The 21926-nt window shown below is 40.1% G+C and overlaps 1 protein-coding gene across 1 annotated transcript in view; it reads left to right on the top strand.

Moving 5' to 3' along the window:
- SHROOM4 (shroom family member 4) overlaps positions 1 to 19399 on the top strand; it is a 253536-nt gene extending 234137 nt beyond the window's left edge. The window contains exons 6-10 of the mRNA XM_037037763.1: positions 1948 to 2787; positions 6668 to 6817; positions 7694 to 7874; positions 14347 to 14616; positions 15704 to 19399. Of these exons, the coding sequence (XP_036893658.1) occupies positions 1948 to 2787; positions 6668 to 6817; positions 7694 to 7874; positions 14347 to 14616; positions 15704 to 15973 (1711 nt within the window). The 3' untranslated portion in view covers positions 15974 to 19399. The remainder of the gene's footprint in view (positions 1 to 1947; positions 2788 to 6667; positions 6818 to 7693; positions 7875 to 14346; positions 14617 to 15703) is intronic.
- The last annotated feature ends 2527 nt before the right edge of the window (positions 19400 to 21926 follow it).

Genomic DNA, 21926 nt, shown 5'->3' with positions numbered 1-21926 from the left:
AAATGAGAAGAGAGTGGGGAATGTGTGGATATAAATTTTTGATCTATGTGACTGATGAACTAGCTAGGGTGGGGATTGGAGATGAGGGGAGTGAAGGATATTTTTGCATTCCATTCTATCTGAGCTTGGCTGCCATTATGTAAATTATTAAAGAAATGTTCTCAGTATTTATCATGACTATTGAATGGATATTCTGTCTGATGATTTGATTGAACTGCTGGAATTTCCTACCACTAGGCAGTATTTAGAATGATGCTTATTGCTCACAGGCTACAGCAGGAAACCAGATCTTTTGGCTTTATGAGCTTAATAGATGTCCTCTGACTTTGGTGACTCTTTATTATGTATAAATATAATATGTATATATACATCATATGCATATACAAGTTTGACTTTTTGTAAATATTTTTATACATTTTGAAATAAACCTGGACTCCTTTCCCTTTGATATTTTCTTCTATTGCTTATAAGATGAGAATGTTATTTCTCTTCACAAATGAATTTAATTTTAAGTTTTTTCTTATATGTATATTATATACATATATAACATATATATTTAAATTTTATACACATACACCCTTAAATCTGGAATTTATTTTGAAATATGTGTGTGTGTGTGTGTGTGTGGGTGTGTGTGTGTGTGTGTGTGTATCATGGTATAGTTCCAAATACTACTGCTCTGCAGTTATCTCCAAAAAGATTTATTAGGCCTGGCTGGTATGGCTCAATTGGTTGGAGCATTGACCTGTGACTGAAAGGCTGTAGGTTCGATCCACAGTCAGGGCACATACCTAGGTTGCAGATCCAGTTCCCATTGGCCAGTACATATGATCCCTGGTCCTGGCTCTTATGGGAAGCAACCAATATTCTCTCTCACACTGATGTTTGTCTCTCTCACTCTCTCTCTAAAACAATGAAAAGAATGCCCCCCAGTGAGCATCAAAAAAGATATATTAAATGATCTTTCTTTATCTCCGTGTTATGGAAGGTCAATTATATATGATGTTTAAATAGTTTCATTTGTTTCTGGGCTTTCTTTCCTGTTCCACCAATCAGAATGTACTGTTTTCACTGTAATTTCTTTATAATATGTTTAACCCCTTACTCATCCCCCATTTCTTTTGTAGCAAGTACTCTTTAATATTATATCATGTTTTACTTTACAAGCTAATTTTAAAATTCTACAGTTAAAAATTTCTATCAAGAATTCTGACTGGAACTATATTAGAAGGAGATATTTTAAATTCAAAATAGCAGATATTTATAAATGTTCTGTTTGATGTTTTTTCTTACAAGTATCAGAACATGAACAGAATGTATACCTGTCAAATTTATGAGATAGCTTGCATCTAGAGAAACAACAGGGGAATAGAAGTGGGGAGTGAAACTAGGATACTTTTCATTTCTTAAAAAACATTATAAAGCATCAGTGAATGGCAAAGTATTAAGATGTGCTTATTGTGAGCAGTAGGTGGGAACATGAATATTTATTTTAGCAATCTCTGTATGTTTATAAATATTTGAATGTTTCATAATTAAAAACAAAATAACAGATGAAACAAGATAAGCAGACTTGTAAGCCTAAGTATATAGCACATTCAATCTGAGTGTTACAAACAGACTGAAGTGGTGTGTGTATTCAGACTTTAGAGATTGTCCAGGTTCAAACCATAGCTCTGCCACTAACTAGCTTTATGGCCCTGAGACAGTTACTTAACCTGACCATGCCTCAATTTCCCCAGCTGTCAGGACAATAATAATAGCAACTTCCTAGGGTTATTATGAGGATTAAATATGTTAAGACATTATATATTACTATTATTACATTTACTACATAGGTTACATCATTTTGTGCCCATTTTAAATTTTACATAAGTGATGTCATCAAAAATATGGGATCATCTGCAACTTGCCTGTTTTACACAATCCCCATCTGCTCTTTTGCAGGGAAATGGCTCATTCTAAGGCTAGCTTTTCATGGGCAACCCCCTTCCATCCTTGCCTTGAGAACTCAGCACTGGACTTGTCAAGCTACCGAGCAATCTCTTCTCTTGACCTCCTTGGAGATTTCAAGCACTCTTCAAAAAAACCAGAGGAAACTTCAGTTTATGAGGAGGGGAGCTCTATGGCCTCCATGCCCCACCCACTGCGTAGCCGTGCCTTCTCAGAGAGCCACATTAGCTTGGAGCCACAGAGCTCTCAAGCCTGGGCGCAGCAAAGGAGGGAGCTCTTTACCAAAGTTGATGAACCCCAGCTAGATCCTCTGGGAACCAAGAAGAAGGCCTTTCCTCCTCCTCGTCCTCCTCCTCCCAACTGGGAGAAGTACAGGCTCTTCCGTGCAGCCCAGCAGCAGCAGCAGCAGCAGCAGCAGCAACAGAAGCAGCAACAGCAGCAGCAAGAGGATGAGGAAGAGGAGGAAGAAGAAGAGGAGGAGGAGGATGAAGGACAAGAGGAGGGGGGGATAGAGGAGGAGGAGGAAGAGGGAAGAGAGGAGGAAGAGCTGCCACCCCAGTATTTCAGTTCAGAAATCATTGGTTCCTGTGCTCTCAACACTGAAAGAGTCCTGGAGCAGCCACAACCTCTGGGCTTTGGTCATCTGGAGGTCTCGAGGCAGAGCACACAAAACCTCCCAGCAGAGCAAGAGTCTTTTGCTCACCATTCCAATGATTTCCTGCCTCCAATAAGGGGCCACTTGGGATCTCAACCTGAGAAGGCTCAGCCACCTTGCTATTATGGCATTGGTGGGCTTTGGAGGACATCGGAGAAGGAGACCACTGATCCCTCCAAGTAAGTGCTTATTAGGTCATTAAGTCCCTGAAGAGGCAGGCAGCATGGGTGTAAATTCAACCTCCATCATGTACCAGTTACATGACCTTGGACTGTTCCCAGCCCCAGTTTTTCTCACATGGACAGTGGGCATAATGATACCTATTGCATATAGTTGTTGTGAATATAAAGTTAATCTATGTAAAGGACATAGCCCCATGCTTAGCACATAGTAGGTGCTCAGTTAACTGTAGTTATTTGTGTTCTTATCCCTAAATACCACTATCAAAATATATTTATTATTTTCCAGTTTGTCTTTAAGATATGCATCAGTTTCTTGCCCCTGAGCCAGAAGGCCTTGTTGTCTGTACTAGGCTTTTCCTGGAAGTGTGTGGTTCAGGTACTTTTTTACCTTTTCTTATGCTTGTTCTTCAGAATAAGAAGCCAGGTCACAAAGTGACCTGCATTTGCTCTAGCACCTGCCTGGACTTTTAAACTCTTCCAAACACTCCAGCATAAAAGGTGTTCAGGAGGTTGGGTGCTTTATGTCCTGATCATTCCTCACAATGGCTAAGAACATAGTTTTCCTCTTCCACTTTCTCCATTACCCCCACCCTTGTTTCACCTATCTTTTTGCATTTGCTTCAGTGGGCAATACATGGTAGCTGACAGGGTGAGCTACATACCTTTGGCCTACCTGATCAGGGAGGCCAAATCAGAAGTGTCATCTGGCTGCAGGACTCCCAGTGTCTGTTCTCTTCACTGTCCCAATGCTCTTATGTGTGCCCTACAATGCATGGTTGTCTTCTTTGCTCCAAAGCAAAAGAGCTTTGGCTCTCAGCTCTGCCAGTCCTCCATTGGAGAGCTCAACCCACTCTCTGCTGGGAGTGAAGGTTGGGGGTACGTATCTATCCTCTAAGTGCTTTCTTTAAATCCCTTTAGAGAAAGAACCTGCCCGAGACTTGTTGATATTAGAAGTACCTTCTTATCATGTCTTTTACAGACAGGCAAAACCATTACTTGGCTATCTGGAGCTAGTTAAGGTTTTGTAGCCCAAAGTGCCACAAGCACAGCACTTACAGGGCCAGATTCCCTGAAACAGTGAGAATCTCTTATCAGATAACTAGTGGCTGCTTCTTAAGCTGCCCATCTATCTGGGAAGGATCCTTATTGTGATTGAAATACATTTTGTGGAAAGCGACTATAATTGTTATCTATCACAGCAGGTAGAAGGGAAGGTGACCTAACACATAATAAGTACTTAATATTCAGAAGAAAGACATTGAAATATAGAACAAACTGACAGTCACCAGAGGGGAGGGGGGATAGGGATAACTGGTCAAAGAAGGGAAAGGGTCGTCAAGGAACATGTATAAAGGACCCATGGTCAAAGCCAAAGGAGAGGGTTAGGACTGAGTGTGGGAGGTAGAGGTGGGTGGGGTGGGGGAGAGTGGTGAGGGGAAAATGGGGATAACTGTAGTTGAACAACAATAAAAAATAAAATATAAATTCTAAAAAAAGAATAAAGAATAAATGAATGAATGAACATGAATTAAGCATTTGCTCTGTGTCAGACACTGCTAGTAATTTTATATTCATTATTTCATTTAATCCTTCTAACAGCCCTAAGGGACATTATTATCCTCATTTGACAGATTAGAAACCTAAAGCTGAACAAAATAAGAGACCAAATAAGTCAGAATTGTGCAGCAAAGATTCAAAACCAGATTTGTCTGATTCCCACATCCATGCTTATTTCACTATTTTTGTCTCATAGAGATTTTGTCCTTATAGTAAGCCAGGCCTTGACAAGCCCCTCCCCCACCATGTCCTGTAGGGTAATATGTATGGGATATAGTAGTTATAGTACCCTTATCAGTTTCCTGGTCCTGCTTCCTTTATATGTGTCCATTCACCTTGGCACTTTGGCCAGAGAAAAAAGAAATTGCTATTGTTCCAGATCTTGTAACTTGTTCCAGAGATTTTTTTAAAACATGACTATGCAATGCCAGGGGAAGAATTTATTTGCATATATCTCTGGTTTGTGGCTGCAAAAAGTCAACTAAGATGCTTCTTTGAGTGATGGCAATTTAAGGAACAGCATCAATCCCAACATAGCTAATATTTTTGCTTGCTTATCGTGTACCAAGCATTGTTCTAAGCACTTTCATGTACTGATAGATTCAATCTTCACAACAAACCTATGAAACAGATACCATTAGTCTCCTACATTTTTTAGATGAGAAGAATGAGGCACAGGTAAATTGTAGAACATCACAGGTAGCCAGAACTCAGTTAGTCTGGCTCACTATACCCACTACATCATCCCAGGATTTCTGAACTCCTCAAGAAGAACCTATTACAGATCCTCAGATAATACAGGGTTCTAACCAGAAGGAAGTGGCTTTAAGATTTTGTAATGGAGAATAATGTTAGAGGCAAGTACACATGTAATACTTTGAATCTAAATTAACCCAGATTATCTCTGTAACCTACATATTATTCAGTTACGAAATTCTGGGATACAATTAGAATCAGGTTAATGGAATTATTGAGTGTTAGTTAAGTCTAATAACACTGATTCAGGTGGTGGTATAGCTTGCTTTATGGACTCTTTGCATTTCCTTTTAGTGTTCTGTAGAAGGAATCTGATTTTGTCTTCAATGTCTATTATAAAATTTGGATTGTGTTCTCAAATCTCCTGTAAACCCTGACTTTTTAGGGGAGATTATGAGGAAATGAACCCTAGGACATAGTACACAGGGCTCTGTTTGCTGGGGAACTGTGTCTCTAATTAGCACATCCTTTTAAAATATATTTTTTTTTTCCAGTTTTATTAAAATATAATTGACATACAGCCACATATTTTTTTAAAAATTTATTGATTGATTGATTCTAGAGATAGCAAGGGAAGAAAGAGAAACATCTATCTGTTGTTCCACTTACATATGCATTCATTGGTTGACTCCTGCATGTGCCCTGACTGGGGATAGAACCTGCAACCTTGTCACATGGGGATGCCACCCCAACAAACTGAGCTACCTGGCCAGGGATACATTTTTTTTTTTAAATCCAGTACTTCCTGCATCAGAATGCTCACATATGCCTTAAATATTTTTCTTATAGATAGGAATTCTCTATCTTATACATTATATGCCCTCCAGAATGTTCTCTTTTCTCTGCTAACATAGATATAGTTCAGTCAGAAAATTTCTTACATGCACAGTTTTATATGCTGTCAAATTGTCCCTTTGGGAGTATAGCATAGTGACTAAAATCACAGATTTTGGAGTTAGGTCACTTAGATCTACATCATGGGCCTGACATTGACCTTGGGAAAGTTACTTTACCTCTCAATGCCTTGTGATGCCTGTACAATGGTTGTCATGAGCATTAAATTTTATATCTGTATCTACACCGCCTCCCATCCTGCCACATACACACAGCATAGGACAGCTTCTGGGACATAGTAAACACTGTGTTATGTTAGCTAATAGTGTTCTTGTATCAGTGTAATTAGCTTAAAAACCTACATGTAAAATGAATATCTAGGATGAGGAATGTTGGTGTGCCAGAGTTTCTTTGTGTGATGAATTACGAGACAGCATAGTATGAATTAGTAAATAGCTGGGGAACATTTCAACCATTATTTTTGACCTTTATCTAAGAGCTGCAAATAGCTGCAGAAATGACTAATGAGTTTTTCCTATTTTTCCTTTCAAACAGCTAGAGGTTAGCAAAGGGGCAATGACACTGACAGGTGGGGGTGGCTGATAGGCAATAAGAATATAGAAAGAGGGGGTGGGCCTCCCCCTTGAATAAATTATGGGTGAAATTATTTGCCCCTGTCTCTGAATTCTGACATTGAAGTGTTTTATTTTTATTTCCTTCCTCATACCAGACCAGAAGCCTCGATGGCAGAAGACTCCAAACCCAAGACAGCATGGAGCCAGAGCTACTTCTTTCCTGAAGAGCAGTTCTCTTTGATGGTCTGGGGCTCCAAGAAGCAGCACCACTGCCCCATGGGCTTCAGTGAACCCAAGACAACAGGGTGTGCTGCTGCACTTGTCAAGCCCCTTGGTGCTACTGGTTCCATTCCCTCCCCACTTTATTGTCCAACTATAGAGGAGGTTGGGGCATTTGGGGATATACCAGAAGTGGAGAGATGCTATTCCTTCTCAGGCCAAAGGCCTACTAGAATCCAGGCAGTATCAAGATAGCTCATGAGAGATATGGTGGGCTGTGACAAGTCCCTGGCAGGGTTGCTAACCCCAGCCTCTAACATGGTGACTACCTGCTAAGGTCATGGGTGATCTCTTTGCTGTGGAAGATCTGCAATGGAGGGACCACTTTAAGCAGGAGTTACACCACTGGGAAAGAAGAAATGATCAGTGTTCAGGAAAGCCAGGAGGTGTTGTTTTTGCAAGCAAGCAGACTAAATAGAGCTGCAGTGGTCAGGGTCCAGGATAGATAGTTGGGAAGTCAACAGGCTTAAGAGAACGGATAGCTGAGGTGTCAGATACAACCCTACCACCTAGCCCCTCCCTTAGGATCCATATTCCGGTGCCATGAACCAAGGTGGGTAATTGATGATAAGCCCAGAACTTTAGGGGCCTGTCAGTTTTTCTGGATTTTAGTGTGATGTCAATGACCAAACCAAATGATTTCTAAAGAAATTCCTGTAGTTGCAGAAGTCAGTGGCAAGGAAATTGCCTTTTAAGGTCTTAAAATTGGCCTTGATTTGGCTTTTAGATAGCTTTTATGTGGTTTGTTTACATTTGAACCTGCTTCCTGGTCCATCATTTTCTTATTTTACAACTCTTTGGTGAAGCAGGGCCCCACTGTATTACAAATAGGGAAACTGAAAACAAGAAAGGTCAGCAGCCTCTCAACAGAGGTGTTCAAATGGTCATTCTTTTTCCCACAGACAAGAATTTCAGCACCTCCCACCTCCTCATGGGGGCCCAGGGATCCCTACCTCTTACTCAGCTTATTACAATATTTCTGTGGCCAAGGCAGAGCTGTTAAACAAGTTGAAAGAACAACCTGAGATGGCAGAGATTGGCCTAGGAGAGGAGGAAGTGGACCATGAACTGGCTCAAAAAAAGGTGAATTTTTAAAAAAATACCTTAGAGACTTTTCAGTATTTAGCTTGAGTATGTCTAGAGGTTGCCCTGGCCTCTAGGTTCTTTAGTACATCTTGGTACATTTCTGTAAACTACAGGAATGACAATCAAAAAGCCTCTCTGGGTTTCTCAAATACAACTCCAGTCTCTCTTGTTTTAAAGATTTTATTTATTTATTTATTTTTACAGAGAGGAGAAGGGAAGGAGAAAGAGAAGGAGAGAAACATCAATGTGTGGTTGTATTCTGTTCTGGGGACCTTGCCTGCAACCCAGGCACACACCCTGACTGGGAATCGAACTGGCAACACCTTGGTTGGCAGGCCTGTGCTCAATCCACTGAGCCACACCAGCCAGGGCTCCAGTCTCTTTTTGATCTGGTCAATAATAGTAATTATGGTAGTAGTAATCATAATCATCACTGCAGTGTCTCTCTAGTCATTAAAACAACTCTATAAGGTAGACATTACTATACCTTTTTTACCAGTTGAGAGGACTAAGTTGTCCAGGGTTATAGACTAGGTGGTAGACTCAAGACTTGAAGTCAAGACTGTCTGACTTTCTGCTGGGCTGTCCCTCTGAAATAAGCCAGCCTTGTTAAGAAACTCACTGCCCATGGCACATCAGAGTTTTTTCCAGTTGAGCCCTAACCAATGGCAATCACTGACTGTATTCTCTATGTAACTTTCTGGGAGAGAGAATAGACTGACTAAGAAAGAAAAGGAAAAATTATAAGCTGGTGAACTTTAGTATTTATTTGCAAATATAGTCAGTAATCTCTTAAAATATTAAATAGATAAATGGAAATGTTGTTCCAAGCCTCCCCTTTCTTCCTCTAAGTACCACTATCCTGGTTGTCTAATCAGATTCCTGTAATCACTTTGCCCTTCCTGTACTTACCCATTTTATTTCATAAACAACTGGGTTTTCATAGCAACCTGAACGGCCCAATTTACCACTTTGTGAACATCTGAATTCAATGTAAATTAGTCATCTGCTCATGTTTCCCATTCAGGATATGACCTGTAGGGAAACTCAGGGCCATTTGCAAGAGACCCCACCACCACTTTCTAATCTGGAACAAAATGTCAGAGAAAAAATTGGAAGTGTGGTGGTATCAGTTTTATTGATCCAATACTTGCTTCCTTGGATTTCATGTTCCCTAGTGATAGCATGGCTGTTCCTGCCTTACTCATGAACCTTTTATTATGAGCAAACCTACTAAAATCTGACCAGAAAAAGAGAGAAATTATTAGAAATAGCAAAGTACAGAACAGTGGACAGTGATCTGAAGTGATTATGGGTGGGCTGGAACAGTTTTTGTCTCTGAGGAAGATAGGTGTGGAATGATGCTGATTTGGAATATACTAGAAAAGCAGCTCAGTCCTACCTGGGTCTTCAATGACTCCACAGCTCTACCCACTACACTTTCTCCAGGATTGAAGTTCAGGTTGCAAAGACCAAGTGCCAACAAACAAAGGGGTGTCTTCACTTTCATCCTGGCAGATCTATGGAATATAAGAGCTGGGGTGGGTAGATGATTTGGGGGCCAGGTTGATCATTTGGCCCCCAGTCCTCCCTTGTTCTTGGCATTGCATTTTATTTGGGAGAGGAGAGGGTAAGGATATAACTGGGAGCCTCTTGGCATCTAACTGTATTGCTGCATTAATATCATTGATCCCTCCTTCCCATTGGGTTTTGGAATTTTTCTAACTATAAACCTATTACACTTCACACTAAAATCATGGTGATCTCCTAAACTTTGACAAGTTCTGAGACTCTGAACTTAGAACAAGTTCTTTTGGTCTTGGTCACTTTGGGTATGTCTAAATAAAGTACTAGAAAGGAACACACTCTAGAAAACTACAAGCCAATGGTTCAGAGTGCCAGTGCAGGAATAATAATAAAACAAACACTGAAGCATACATCTTATATACAAAATATTAATCTAAGCATGTGGCATGTATTTACTCATTTAATTTTTTATTGTTGTTTAATTACACTTGTCCCAATTTTTCCCCATTGCTCTCCTCTAACCTGTCCACCCCCCACTCACAGCTCCCGTAGTCAATCCCCACCCTGTTGTCCATGTCCATGGGTCCCTTATACATTTTCTTTGACTAGACCCTTACCCTTCTTTCTCTCCTTATCCTTCTCCCCTCTGGTTGCTGTCAGTATGTTTCTTGTTTCCATGTCTCTGGTTCTATTTTGCTCACTTGTTTGTTTTCTTTTTTTAAAATTATTTTTCAAGTACAGTTTTCTGTCTATTACTCCCATCTCATCCCACCCCCGTGCTCCCCCCTCCCTCCCATTTCCACCCATCTCAGTTGTTGTCCATGTATCCTTTATATATGTTCCTCTAAATCCCTCCCCTACTTCCCCTGAAATTCCCTCCCCTCTCCCCTCTGGTCACTGTCAGCCTGTTCTCTATTTCGGTGTCTTTGGTTATATTTTGCTTGCTTGTTTGTTTTGTTGTTTAGCTTCCTGTTAAAGGTGAGATCATATGGTATTTGTCCTTCAACACCTGGCTTATTTCACTCAGCATAATGCTTTCCAGTTTCATCCATGATTTGCAAAAGGTAGGAGCTCCTTCTTTCTTTCTGTGGCATAGAATTCCATTGTGCAAATGTACCATAGTTTTTTGATCCATTCAACTTACTGATGGGCACCTAGGTTGCTTCCAACTCTTGGCTATTGTAAATTGTACTGCTAGGAACATTGGGGTGCATAGGTTCTTTGGGATTGGTGTTTTAGGGTTCTTAGGATACAACCCTAGCAGTGGAATTGCTGGGTCAAAAGGCAAGTCCAATTCTAGTTTTCTGAGAAAATTCCATACTGTTTTCCATAATGGTTGGACCAGTCTGCAATCCCACCAACAGTGGACCAGAGTTCCCTTTTCCCCACACCCTCTCCAACATTTGTTGTTTATTGCTTTGTTTATGATAGCCATTCTCACCGGTGTAAATTGGTATCTCATTGTGGTTTTAATTTGCATCTCTCTGATAGCAAGCGATATTGAGCATCTCTTCATGTGTCTCTGGATCCTCTGTATGTCCTCCTTGGAGAAGTGTCTGTTCAAGTCCTTTCCCCATTTTTTAATTGGGTTAGTTGTCTTCCTAGAGTGAAGTTGTGTGAGTTCTTTGTATATTTTGGAGATTAAACTTTGTCTGAGGTATCATTGGCAAATATATTTGTTTGTTTTCTTGATTAGGTTCCACTTATAGGTGAGATCATGTGGTATTTGTCTTTTACTGCCTAGCTTATTTCAGTTAGCTTAATGCTCTCCAGATCCATCCATGTTGTCACAAAGGGTAGAAAGAAGTCCCTTCTTTCTTTCTGCTGTGTGGTATTTCATTGTGTAAATGTACCACATTTTTTGATTCACTCATTTACTGATGGGCACTTAGGCTGTTTCCAACACTTGGCTATTGTAAATAATGCTACCATGAACATTGGGGTACATGTGTTCTTTTGAACTGTTGTTTCTGGATTCTTAGGGTATAATCCCAGCAGTAGAATCATTTGATTCTTATAACATTATTATGAGGTAGGTACTATTGGTATCCTATTTTTTAGATGGGGAAATTGAAGCACAGAAAGGTTATTTGCTCAAGGTCACGTCACTGCTTAGTGGCAGAGCTGGGGTTCAAACCCAGATAATAGTAGTAGTAATACCTAGGTGACAATAATAACAATAACAGTAGCAGCTGCTGCATTAGTAAACATGTATTAAATGCTTAATGTGCTAGGCATTACTAAGTATTTTACCTCTATGATTTCATTTAATCCACACAAGAACAGGGAGCAGGGGGAGAGGAGGCACTTCTTCAGTTTACAGATGAGAAAACAGAAGTTTCAGTGGGACTGGGTATCTCATCCAAGGTCACACAGTTTTCAGGAGGTGTAATTGGATTCCAGTTTCCCTGACTCCAAAACTCCATTCAACCATACTACCTTCCTTCCTGTGAGTGCAGTCCCAGAACTGGTTACACATATAGGGGAGTCAAGTCAGAAGACACAGGCACTACTGCCCTTCAGAAACCTACAGTTTCATCAATAGTAGGAGAGGGATCATGTGCACATATATGAAACAGAAAGTGAACAACTTCAGGCTTCTAATTCCAAGAAATTATAGAGTTCCAAAAATAAAAAAGATTATTGAGAGAAGAGTTATGAGGTAGGGGCTTTCAGCAGGGAGGGTAGGGGCAAAGCTTGGCTCAGAAGAAAGAATGGGACTAGCCAAAGTGAAGAGATAAAGATCGGGTAGAGGTACATAAGCAAATCAGGAACATAAGTATGAGTGTTGTGAACTCAGAGGAGAGTGAGGAGCTAATCCTGAAAGGTTCTGAGAAGTAAGATTAGAATGGTAGAGTGGGACCAAACTGAATAACAATAATAGCAGCCCATTGTTACTGAGTACTTAGTCTATGTTAAACCCTTTGCATTAATTTTATCATTGAATTCTCATTATAATTCAATGAAGAAGGTACTGCAATTGTCCCCATTCTGCAGATAAAGTAAAACTCCATAACAAAATTCACCCAAGGTCACATAGCTAGGAAATTGCAGAGCTCTAAGTCGAACATAGTCATTACAACTCTAGAACTCAGAGTATTATCCAAAAGGCCTCAAAAGCTAAGCTGAGGGGAAGATCTACCCTAATGCCGTGAACATGGGAGGTACTTAAGTGGACAGAAGAATGAATGAAGAAATAGGCAAATAATTGATGACAATGGTTTTTCAAGCTATGTTCTCATAAGCATTCAAGTTCTGTTTATTAAATAGTCTCAGCAAGTATTTATTTATTTGTTTGTTTGTTTGATTTATGAGGGTGACATTGGTTAATAAAATTATATAGGTTTCAGGTGTACAATTCTATAATACATCATCTGTATATTTTACCGTGTGTTCACCACCCCAAGTCAAGTCTCCTTTTGTCACCATTTAGCTTCTCTTTACTGTCTTCTACCTCTTCCATTACCCACCATTCCTCTTTCCCTCTGGTGATTACCATACTGTTTTCTGTGTCTTTGAGGTACTTTTCTTTTTCTTTTTTTGTCTTTCTTTTTGCTTAATCCCTTCACTTTTTCACCCAGTGCCCAGTCCCTATGTAATCGGACAGCTGTCAGACTATTCTATGTATCTATGAGTCTGTTTCTATTTTGTTTGTTAGTTTAATTTGTTCATTAGATTCCACATATAAGTGAAATCATATGGTATTTGTCTTTTTCTGACTGGCTTATTTCACTTAGCACAATACTCTCTAGCTCCATCCATGCTATTGCAAAAGGTAAGATTTCCTTCTTTTGTATATCCAAGTTGTATTCCATTATGTAAATATACCACAGCTTTTTTTTACCCATTCATCTACTATTGGACACTTGTGCTACTACCAAATCTCGGCTATTGTCAACAGCACTTCAATGAACATAGGGGTGTGCATATATTAAGGTTTCTTTGAATATATTTCCACAAGTAGAATTGCTGGATCAAAGGGCAGTTCCATTTTTAATTTTTTGAGGAAACTCTATAGTGTTTTCCACAGCGCACCTGGGAATGCACCAGTCTGCATTCCCACAAACAATGCACAAGGGTTCCCTTTTGTCCACATCCTCACCAACACTGTTTGTTGATTTATTGATGGTAGCCATTCTGATCAGTGAGGTGATATATCATTGTGGTTTTAATTTGCATTTTTCATGATTAGTGAGGTTGATCATCTTTTCACATGTGTATTGGCCATCTGTATGTCCTCTTTAGAGAAGTATTTATTCAAGTCCTTTGCCCATTTTTAAATTGGGTTGTTTGTGGTTTTGGTGTTCAGTTGTCTGAGTTCTTTACAAATTTTGGATATTAAGCCCATATCAGATATATTATTGGTGAATATATTCTCCCATTTTGTGGGTTGTCTTTTCATTTTGTGGATGTTTTCCTTTGCTGTGCAAAAACTTTTAGTGTCATGTAGTCCCATCTGTTTTATTTTTTTTGTTTCCCTTGCCTGAGGAGCTATATCAGAAAAAAATATTGCCATGAAAAAGTCTAAGGTTTTATTGCCTATGTTTTCTTCTAGGATTTTTATAGTTTCTGAGTCTTACATTTAAGTCTTTATTCCATTTTAAATTTTTTCTTGTCTATGGTGTAAAAAGGTGGTCTAGTTTCATTTTTTTCAGCAACTCTTTATTAAGTTACATTTTGTATTAGCCCATGGATACCATTATTATCTAATGCTAAGAAGTTTGGTGTTCACAGAGATTCTTCCCAGATTCTAAAAGATGAGAGACAAGGTACCTGTCCTGAAAATTAGAATTGCTTGTGACTTGCTCAGGTTTCTTTTGTTTCCAGTGACTAGGGTGAAGCCCATCTGTTACTTGGATCACAAAACAGAGGTTACAAAAACAGATCAGTTTCTGTCAGTCCCCATTCTCATCCTTTGCCTCCTTCTCTTTGTTTCTCCTAGATACAGCTTATTGAAAGCATTGGCAGAAAACTTTCTGTCCTGCGGGAGGCCCAGCGAGGATTGCTGGAGGATATCAATGCCAATTCTGCCCTTGGGGAAGAGGTGGAAGCTAACCTAAAAGCTGTCTGCAAGTCCAATGAATTTGAAAAATACCGTTTGTTTATTGGGGACCTGGACAAAGTGGTTAACCTGTTGCTGTCACTCTCTGGACGACTGGCACGGGTGGAAAATGCTCTAAACAGCATTGATTCAGAGTCCAACCAGGAGAAGGTAAAGTTGGAGTCTCCGGGGTGTGGATAGAGGGAAATGTCATCTGTTTCTTCTCAGAGCTTCCTCTTTCAAGTTTGGTCAGTCTGGGAGGTAGTCTAGTGTTGAGTGTGAGCACTGGCTTTTAAGTGCCTTGAAATTCTGAGTCTAACACTAATTAGCAATGTCACTCTGGGCAACTTAACCTCACTCCATTTCAATCCCTTAAAAATGGAGTGAACACACTATCTACCACATAGGGTTTCAGAATTAAATTATACAATCATGTTAATGTCTTTTTTTTACTTGAAAAGGTTCTTTAATTTTTTTATAATTTTTTAATTTAATTCTTGTTCAAGTACAGCTTTCTGTCTTATATTCCCAACCCTGCCCACCCCCCCATGCTCCCCACCTCCCTCCCATTTTCATGTTAATGTCTTAAAACAGAGCCCAAAACTGAGTAAACACTGAATCAGTGCTAGCTGCCAATAGTAAAAATAGTAGCTGCAGCAGCAATTTCTACCCTCCTGTCTCCCACCTCCCCAACTTAATTGGAGGGAGAGGTTTCACTAAGTACTTGTGAAACCTCAAGTACTTGTGAAACCACAAGTACTTCACTTGTGATTGGGAGGCTGTTAGTTCCATAGCTTGTATACAAATGGTTTTGCAAACAAGTTTGAAGCCACAATAAAAGGCACAAATGCATGTGCCTACACCTGGCTACATAGACACACATCCATATACCCATGCAGAAACACATACCATTTGAATGCATTGTCACAGTGATGGTCATTCACAAGATAGAAGGGGTCTGAGGTGGCTTTTTCAGAGCCTTCCCCAACCCCTACATCAGTGGTGATCCACTGATTAAAAGCAGCTTAGAGATGGAAAAAGGTATTGTATATTCCCCTGTCCAGAATCATTGTTGTGTACACCCTCTCCCTGCTACAGGAAAGAAAGGCTATTGCATAAAGATAAACTTCAGGGCAGAAAATCCAGGAATGATCAGTTAGTAGAATGGGTAGTTGCTTTGTGGCAGCACCCCCATTAGACCACTGAGTTAGATGACTGGTAGTTGGAATGGCCTTTAATTGGTCTTCTGCTTCCCCAGTTGGTGCTGATAGAGAAGAAGCAGCAGCTGACAGGGCAGTTGGCAGATGCCAAGGAGCTGAAAGAGCATGTGGATCGACGGGAGAAGTTGGTGTTTGGCATGGTCTCCCGCTACCTGCCTCAGGACCAGCTCCAAGACTACCAGCACTTTGTGAAGATGAAATCTGCTCTTATCATTGAACAGCGAGAGCTGGAAGAGAAAATCAAGCTCGGGGAAGAGCAGCTCAAATGTCTCAGGGAAAGCCTACTCCTGGGACCCAGCAATTTCTAATTCCACCAGCAGACTGCCCACGCCATCCCTGCCCAGCCACAATGGGAAATGCTTTCAATCTTTGTTAGCAGTTTGTTAGCAAATAGATAGCAGTTAGTTAGCAGTTTGTTCCATATCCTCTAGCCCGAATGTCTCTCACTGCCCCTTACCTAGCAGTACACCCAACCAGCTAAGAGACTAGGGAGGACCTAAACTTCTACCCTACAGTGTAGAAGCAAGAAGTAAAAGCTGTAGCAGACTGTGATTATACAACCACACTCTCTTTCCCACAGTTTGCACAGCAAGCACTCATCACATACAGAACCAACAAAGTGCCTTCATTCTTCTTTGCACTAGGGCATCAGAGACATCATGTACTCACCACCCACCCACACCATAATCAGCTTCTGAAGGCTCAGAAAGAAACTGCGTATGTGGCTCCACTCTGCCCCAGCATTCATGGCCCAGCCATTTCCCACAGAGATCTTGCTATCCTGAGGGCATTCACCTACTGAAATTTCAAGGCCTCACTCAAGATTTTCATTGTAAAGTAGAAGAGAAATTACACTTAACAGAATGTGAGCAAATGTTTGGGATTCCTAGATGCCCTGCTGGGAGGATCTAGGCTTAATGAAATTGGCTCCATCCCCACCTTCCCCAACATCTACATGAGGGGGAAGAGACCTACTCTCAGCCCTAGCTAGTGTGGCCTCCTTTTGTCCTAAGACTTTGGGTCTACCACTTCCTGTTTCATCTTTTCTTTTGTTGCTAGGGGTTACACATGCCTACCCTAAGGGCTTCACACTATGAGCCATGAATAGTTCTGCTAAAGCTGACTTCTGCATACAAGTTTCATGATTGGGGGGAAGGGGTTCTTAATTGTTATATTTTAAATGGCCTTTTGATTTTATTTATTTTTGTTTTATTGTGGGTTTTTTTTCTTTTTTCTTTTAACTAACAAAGTGAGAAGAGTGGTGTTAGAAAGTGAAAAGTTTGCCCAGGAAGAAAACATTTGCAGCAGATATGCCTGAATTCACCATAGCTAGGTAAGCGGGTGCCAAGACCTCGAATTATTCTCACCATAGCTAACAAGTGTCTAAGAAAGAAGTTTTCACCTTGAACTCAGCTTCCTCATTGTGCCTTTCTCTATACTTCCTTTGAAGTATGGATAACCATGAGCTTAGAGTTCCCCAATAGGTTTCAATTTTATCTTATTTATTTTTTGAAACCAAAGAAATCTGAAACTGACAAAGATCCACCTATTTCTCTACAGTCTCAAAGCTAAGGAAAGGGAAGAGGTAAGCTCAGGAGGAGTTCCTCTATCTAATTGCTTTCTCAGCCTATGTCCTGGCTCAGGGAACCCAAATTCATGGTAGCTGAAAACTCCAGCCAGGGCCAGTCCCTCCGAGTAAAATGTGATCCAGCCAGGATCTGAAGCAGACAAACAACTGATACTGCTGCTGTTGCCTAGACCCTAACACAGGGAGCCAGTTTCTATCCTGGAAAAGCCTTCAGTTTGGCAGTGGCAGGGAGTTGTAGCCAAACTCTGCCAGTTATACAGCTCAGTCCCCTATCCCTTTCTAACTAGGGCCTATGCTTGGTATTGCAGAGCTCTGCCCAGCAAGCCCTGGCATCTATTCTAGTTAGTGCGGAATTATTCTGAGTGCTTAGTATCTGTCCTTGGAGGTTAACTGTAGCAGCAGGAGTACCTCATTTAACTAAAAGAATTTGCCAAGGAACTTTGTTGTTGCTACAAATACTGGCTCCTAACTTCCGTTTCCTTCTCATTGTATTTGAAAACAATGGAAGAATCTTGGCCAGCAGGGTATCCTGAAGTGGGGGCAGGGGCTAGGTATGCTATTAGTACACTGCTGCTGTCAGAATAACAGTTAAAATGTCAACCTGCCATTCTCCCCCCAAGTGGAGAATTTTACTTTATTCAGGAAGGCTGATGGCTTGTAAAGGTAGGCTTACAAAGCGAAGGTAGAGGATGGTGCAGGGGTGCTTTGAATATAGGCTGTGGCTGCCATCTTGAAAAAACAGGCTCTAAGACAAACAATGAGTAAGTTTAGATGTCCTGTATTGAGGGGATCGGGCTGATGTAGTCCATGATTATAAGGGGGGTGTGTGTGTGGCTAGAACAGCTTTTTGGAAATATAGGCCCAGGGAAAAGAGTGGACGCTCACCTGGACACTATAACCATAGTCTGAGTTTTTCTAGTGAGCAGTTGAGTGATTGCACCTTAAATTTAATCACACTAAAAGTACTGTTGACTCTGTTATTTTTGTCCCTCATCCCACCTCAAATTATTTTAGAATTGGAATCAGAACACAAGGATGCTCATTTGTACATGGCAGAACAGTCTCCAAAGATCTTAATAAAATAACCCTAACTTCACTGCTCAATTGTATTGCAGGTTTTACTTCACTGCTCAAGTTAGGCAGACAGAGGAGAACTACTTAATAGGCACTGATGCCCAGCACTGGTGGCATAGTCCCATTATGAAAGATAGTGTTGCAAAGCTGTCACTGTTACTTGAGATGCATTGTCATCTCATTGTAAATCCATTCTCATTTCCTGGGCTCTGCCTTTCACAAAGGCCTGCCAGGGGGTAGCAGTTTGGAAGGCAGGCCAAGGAATTTCCACAAAGATAGTTATTGGTCTTGACTTCTGCCTTCTCCCTTCAAACACTCATTCAGGCCCCAGTGAGTAATAGGTAAGTACAGTGGTTGTTATATAAAGAGAAAGAGCTATTAGAACATGTCCCTTCTAACTCCTCACTCCCAGGGGCCTAGGTAATTGAGTCTTCCTGAATCCTAACTGGCTTCAGACTTGGCCAGGATATAGCTATACATGCTCAATGGGAATCCAAGAGAAGGAGACAGAGACACTGAAAATAAAGTCCTCACAAGGGAAAGACTGGAAGCAGAGGAACACAGAGGGTGAAAAGATGAAAAGCCTCCTCCAAGGCCAGTTTTAGGTTCTGTTTTCCATTTAACCTCATGTGCCAAAAAGCTGTCAAGGGACACTAGAGCCACAACTTTAATCCCAGCCTCCCTAAAGGTGCTGCTCTGCCAGTAGCAAGTTTCAGATGAAGGAAGTTGGGCACACTTCTGGCCACTTCCTCTTGTCTGGAGCTTGGTGGCTCCCACTGTGTTTGCCAAAGGAGTTACCTATTCCAATAATATTTCTGAAACAGCATATTATATTCTTTGAAGATTAGTAGATCTTTAGAAGGGGGTGGGGCAGGGGGCAATTTCTATAGATAAAGAACCAGTGTTTGTTGTACAATTGTTGGGGGTCATCTATCCCATGTCAAGCTATTATTTTTCTGAGTCTTATTGTTTCTGCATTTGTGTCCTCCACCACTCCCTTCCTGGCCGGCATTGGTATGCCTGTCAGATTGTCATCAAGGGTCATACTTCAATAAAAGGTGCTAAGGACAAAGAAATATATCTCATGTGTCTTGACTGAGGTAATGTAAATCCTCTAATATCCTATTGAAAGTTAATGGAAAGGAATTTTGTCACCTATTTATAGTTTTTCATAGGTAACCATATGACCAAAACCTTGCTCACATTTCTAACCCCTTAACCTGGCTCCTCAGGGATAGCACTGATTTTATATCATTCATTATCCCAGTAACATAAATTGGAATTCTGGAGGAGCCAACAGTAGTTGTAACCTCAAACGCAGACTTCAGCAGTATAGAGTCCAGTTCTGAAGTCTGTTCTGATTGAAAGTGAGCCACTTTCTAGACCTCCTCCAATTGACTTGTCTACTAGTATCATCTTCCTTCTACCTTATATTCCAGTCTCACAACTTCACTGTTAGCAACCTGTACAGCAAAGTCTTCACTGACCAGTTCTTCAAGATAGCCTCAAGGTTTAGACCCAAATGCACTCCAGGAAGCTCCCTTGACCCTGAAAAGCTTAATTTTCCCCCTGATGTATACATTTTTCATATCCCAACTGATCTCTTGTTTTAGATATACAGTGTGGTAGAGTAGAAAGGACCTAGCTTTGGCATTAGAACAATCTGTGTTCAATCAAATCCTGGTTCTGCCACTTAGTCTATGAACTGATTATTTATTCAACTTTTTTCTTTTTTAAATCTTTTTGATCTTTATTGTATTTTTTGCCATTACCTTTTAGTCCCCTTGTACCACCCTCCTTCCCTAGCGATCACCACCCTGTTGTCTGTGTGCATGAGTCCTTTTTCTTTTTTGCTCAATCCCTACACTCCCTAACCCCCACTACTAGCTGTCATCCTGTTCTCCATCTTACTCAACTTCTGAGTTCATTTTTTATCTATAAATGGGAACAGTAATATATATCTTGCAGGGTTATTGTGGCTTAAAAATAATAAATGAAAGCTACCAGCTATCTACTAAGAAGCTGTTACAAAGAAAGAATCTCAGGCTCCACCCAAACCAACTGACAAAAGTTTGCATTTTAATTAGTAGATTCCCAGGAGATTCATATGCATATTAAAGGTTGAGAAGCACTAACCTAACACAAGCATGCTCAGTACACATAACTACATATTATTCTAGTCCTGATTTGCTCAATTCATCCTTCCATATCCTAGATATATTCTTGCTCTTCTCATACTGCCCACCTAAATGAGTTCAGCAAGGTTGCATGATAAAAGGCTGATACATAAAATCACTTGTATTTCCATATATTAGCAATGAACAAGCTGAAAAAATAAGAAAGCGATTCGATTGACAATAGTGTCAACTTAATAAAGTACTTAGGAATAAATGAACAAAAGAAGTGCAAATATACTGAAAACTATAAAACATTGAAAGAAATTTTTAAAAATCTAAATAAGTGTAAAGATACTCCATGTTTATGGATGGGAAGAATCTCCAAAACACTTCTCGAATTCAAAACTTGCTACAAAACTTAAGTAATCAAGACATTATGGTACAAGCACAAGGATAGATACATAAATAAGTGGAACAGTATTGAGAGTACAGAAATAAACCCTTTTGGGGGACATTAGGGTGTGCAGAGATTGAGCAAAAATGAAAAAGAACTCATGGACTTAGATAACAGTGTGATGATTGAAGAGTGGAAGGGAATATGAAGAGGATAAATGGTAATGGAAAAAATACTAAAAAAAAAGGAAGCCCTGGCTGGTGTAGCTCAGTGGACTGAGTACAGGCTGTGGACAAAATGGTCGCTGGTTTGATTCCCAGTCAGGGCACATGCCTGGGTTTTGAACCAGGTCACCAGTAAGGGCCATGTGAGAGGCAACCACACATTGACATTTCCCTCTCTCCCTCCCTTCCCCTCTCTCTAAAAATAAATAAAATAAAACCTTAAAAATTAAAAAAGAAAGAAAGAAAGAAGCCCTTACATTGATGGTCAGATAATGTTTGATAAGTGTGCCAAAACAATAAAATGGAAAAATAATAGTATTTCAATAAATAATGTGGGGACAACTGAGAATTCACATGGAAATAAATGAAGTTGGACCTGTTTTTACACCACATGAATAAATTAACTTGAAATAGATTATAAACCTAAATGTAAAATTTAACATCACAAAACTCTTAGAAGGAAATATAGTAGTAAATCTTCCTGACATTGGCTTAGACAGTAATTATTTAGTACTCCAAAAGCACAAGTAACAAAAGAAAATATAAATAAATTGAAGTACATTGAAATTCAAAACTTTTATACTGCAAACAATACCATCAAGAAAGTAAAAACAATATACATAATTGGGAAAATGTTTACATATCATATATCTAATATTGGACCTTATTTAGAACAATAAGCACCCTGAATGATTCTCAACATTAAAGAAGTACAAACCACAATGAGATCCTACCTTATACTCACTACCATAGCTATAATAAGAAAGACAAACAATAACAAGTGTTGATAAGTATATGGAGAAATTGAAACACTCATACACTGCTGGTGGGAAAGTCAAATTATGTGGCCATTTGAAAAACAAT

This window comes from Sturnira hondurensis, unplaced genomic scaffold (genome assembly GCF_014824575.4).
Source record: "Sturnira hondurensis isolate 20B ecotype Veracruz unplaced genomic scaffold, ASM1482457v3 Scaffold0023420, whole genome shotgun sequence".
Classification (NCBI taxonomy): domain Eukaryota; kingdom Metazoa; phylum Chordata; class Mammalia; order Chiroptera; family Phyllostomidae; genus Sturnira; species Sturnira hondurensis.
The sequence above is the reverse complement of the archived record's forward strand: the minus strand, read 5'-3'. Positions and strand labels throughout refer to the sequence as shown.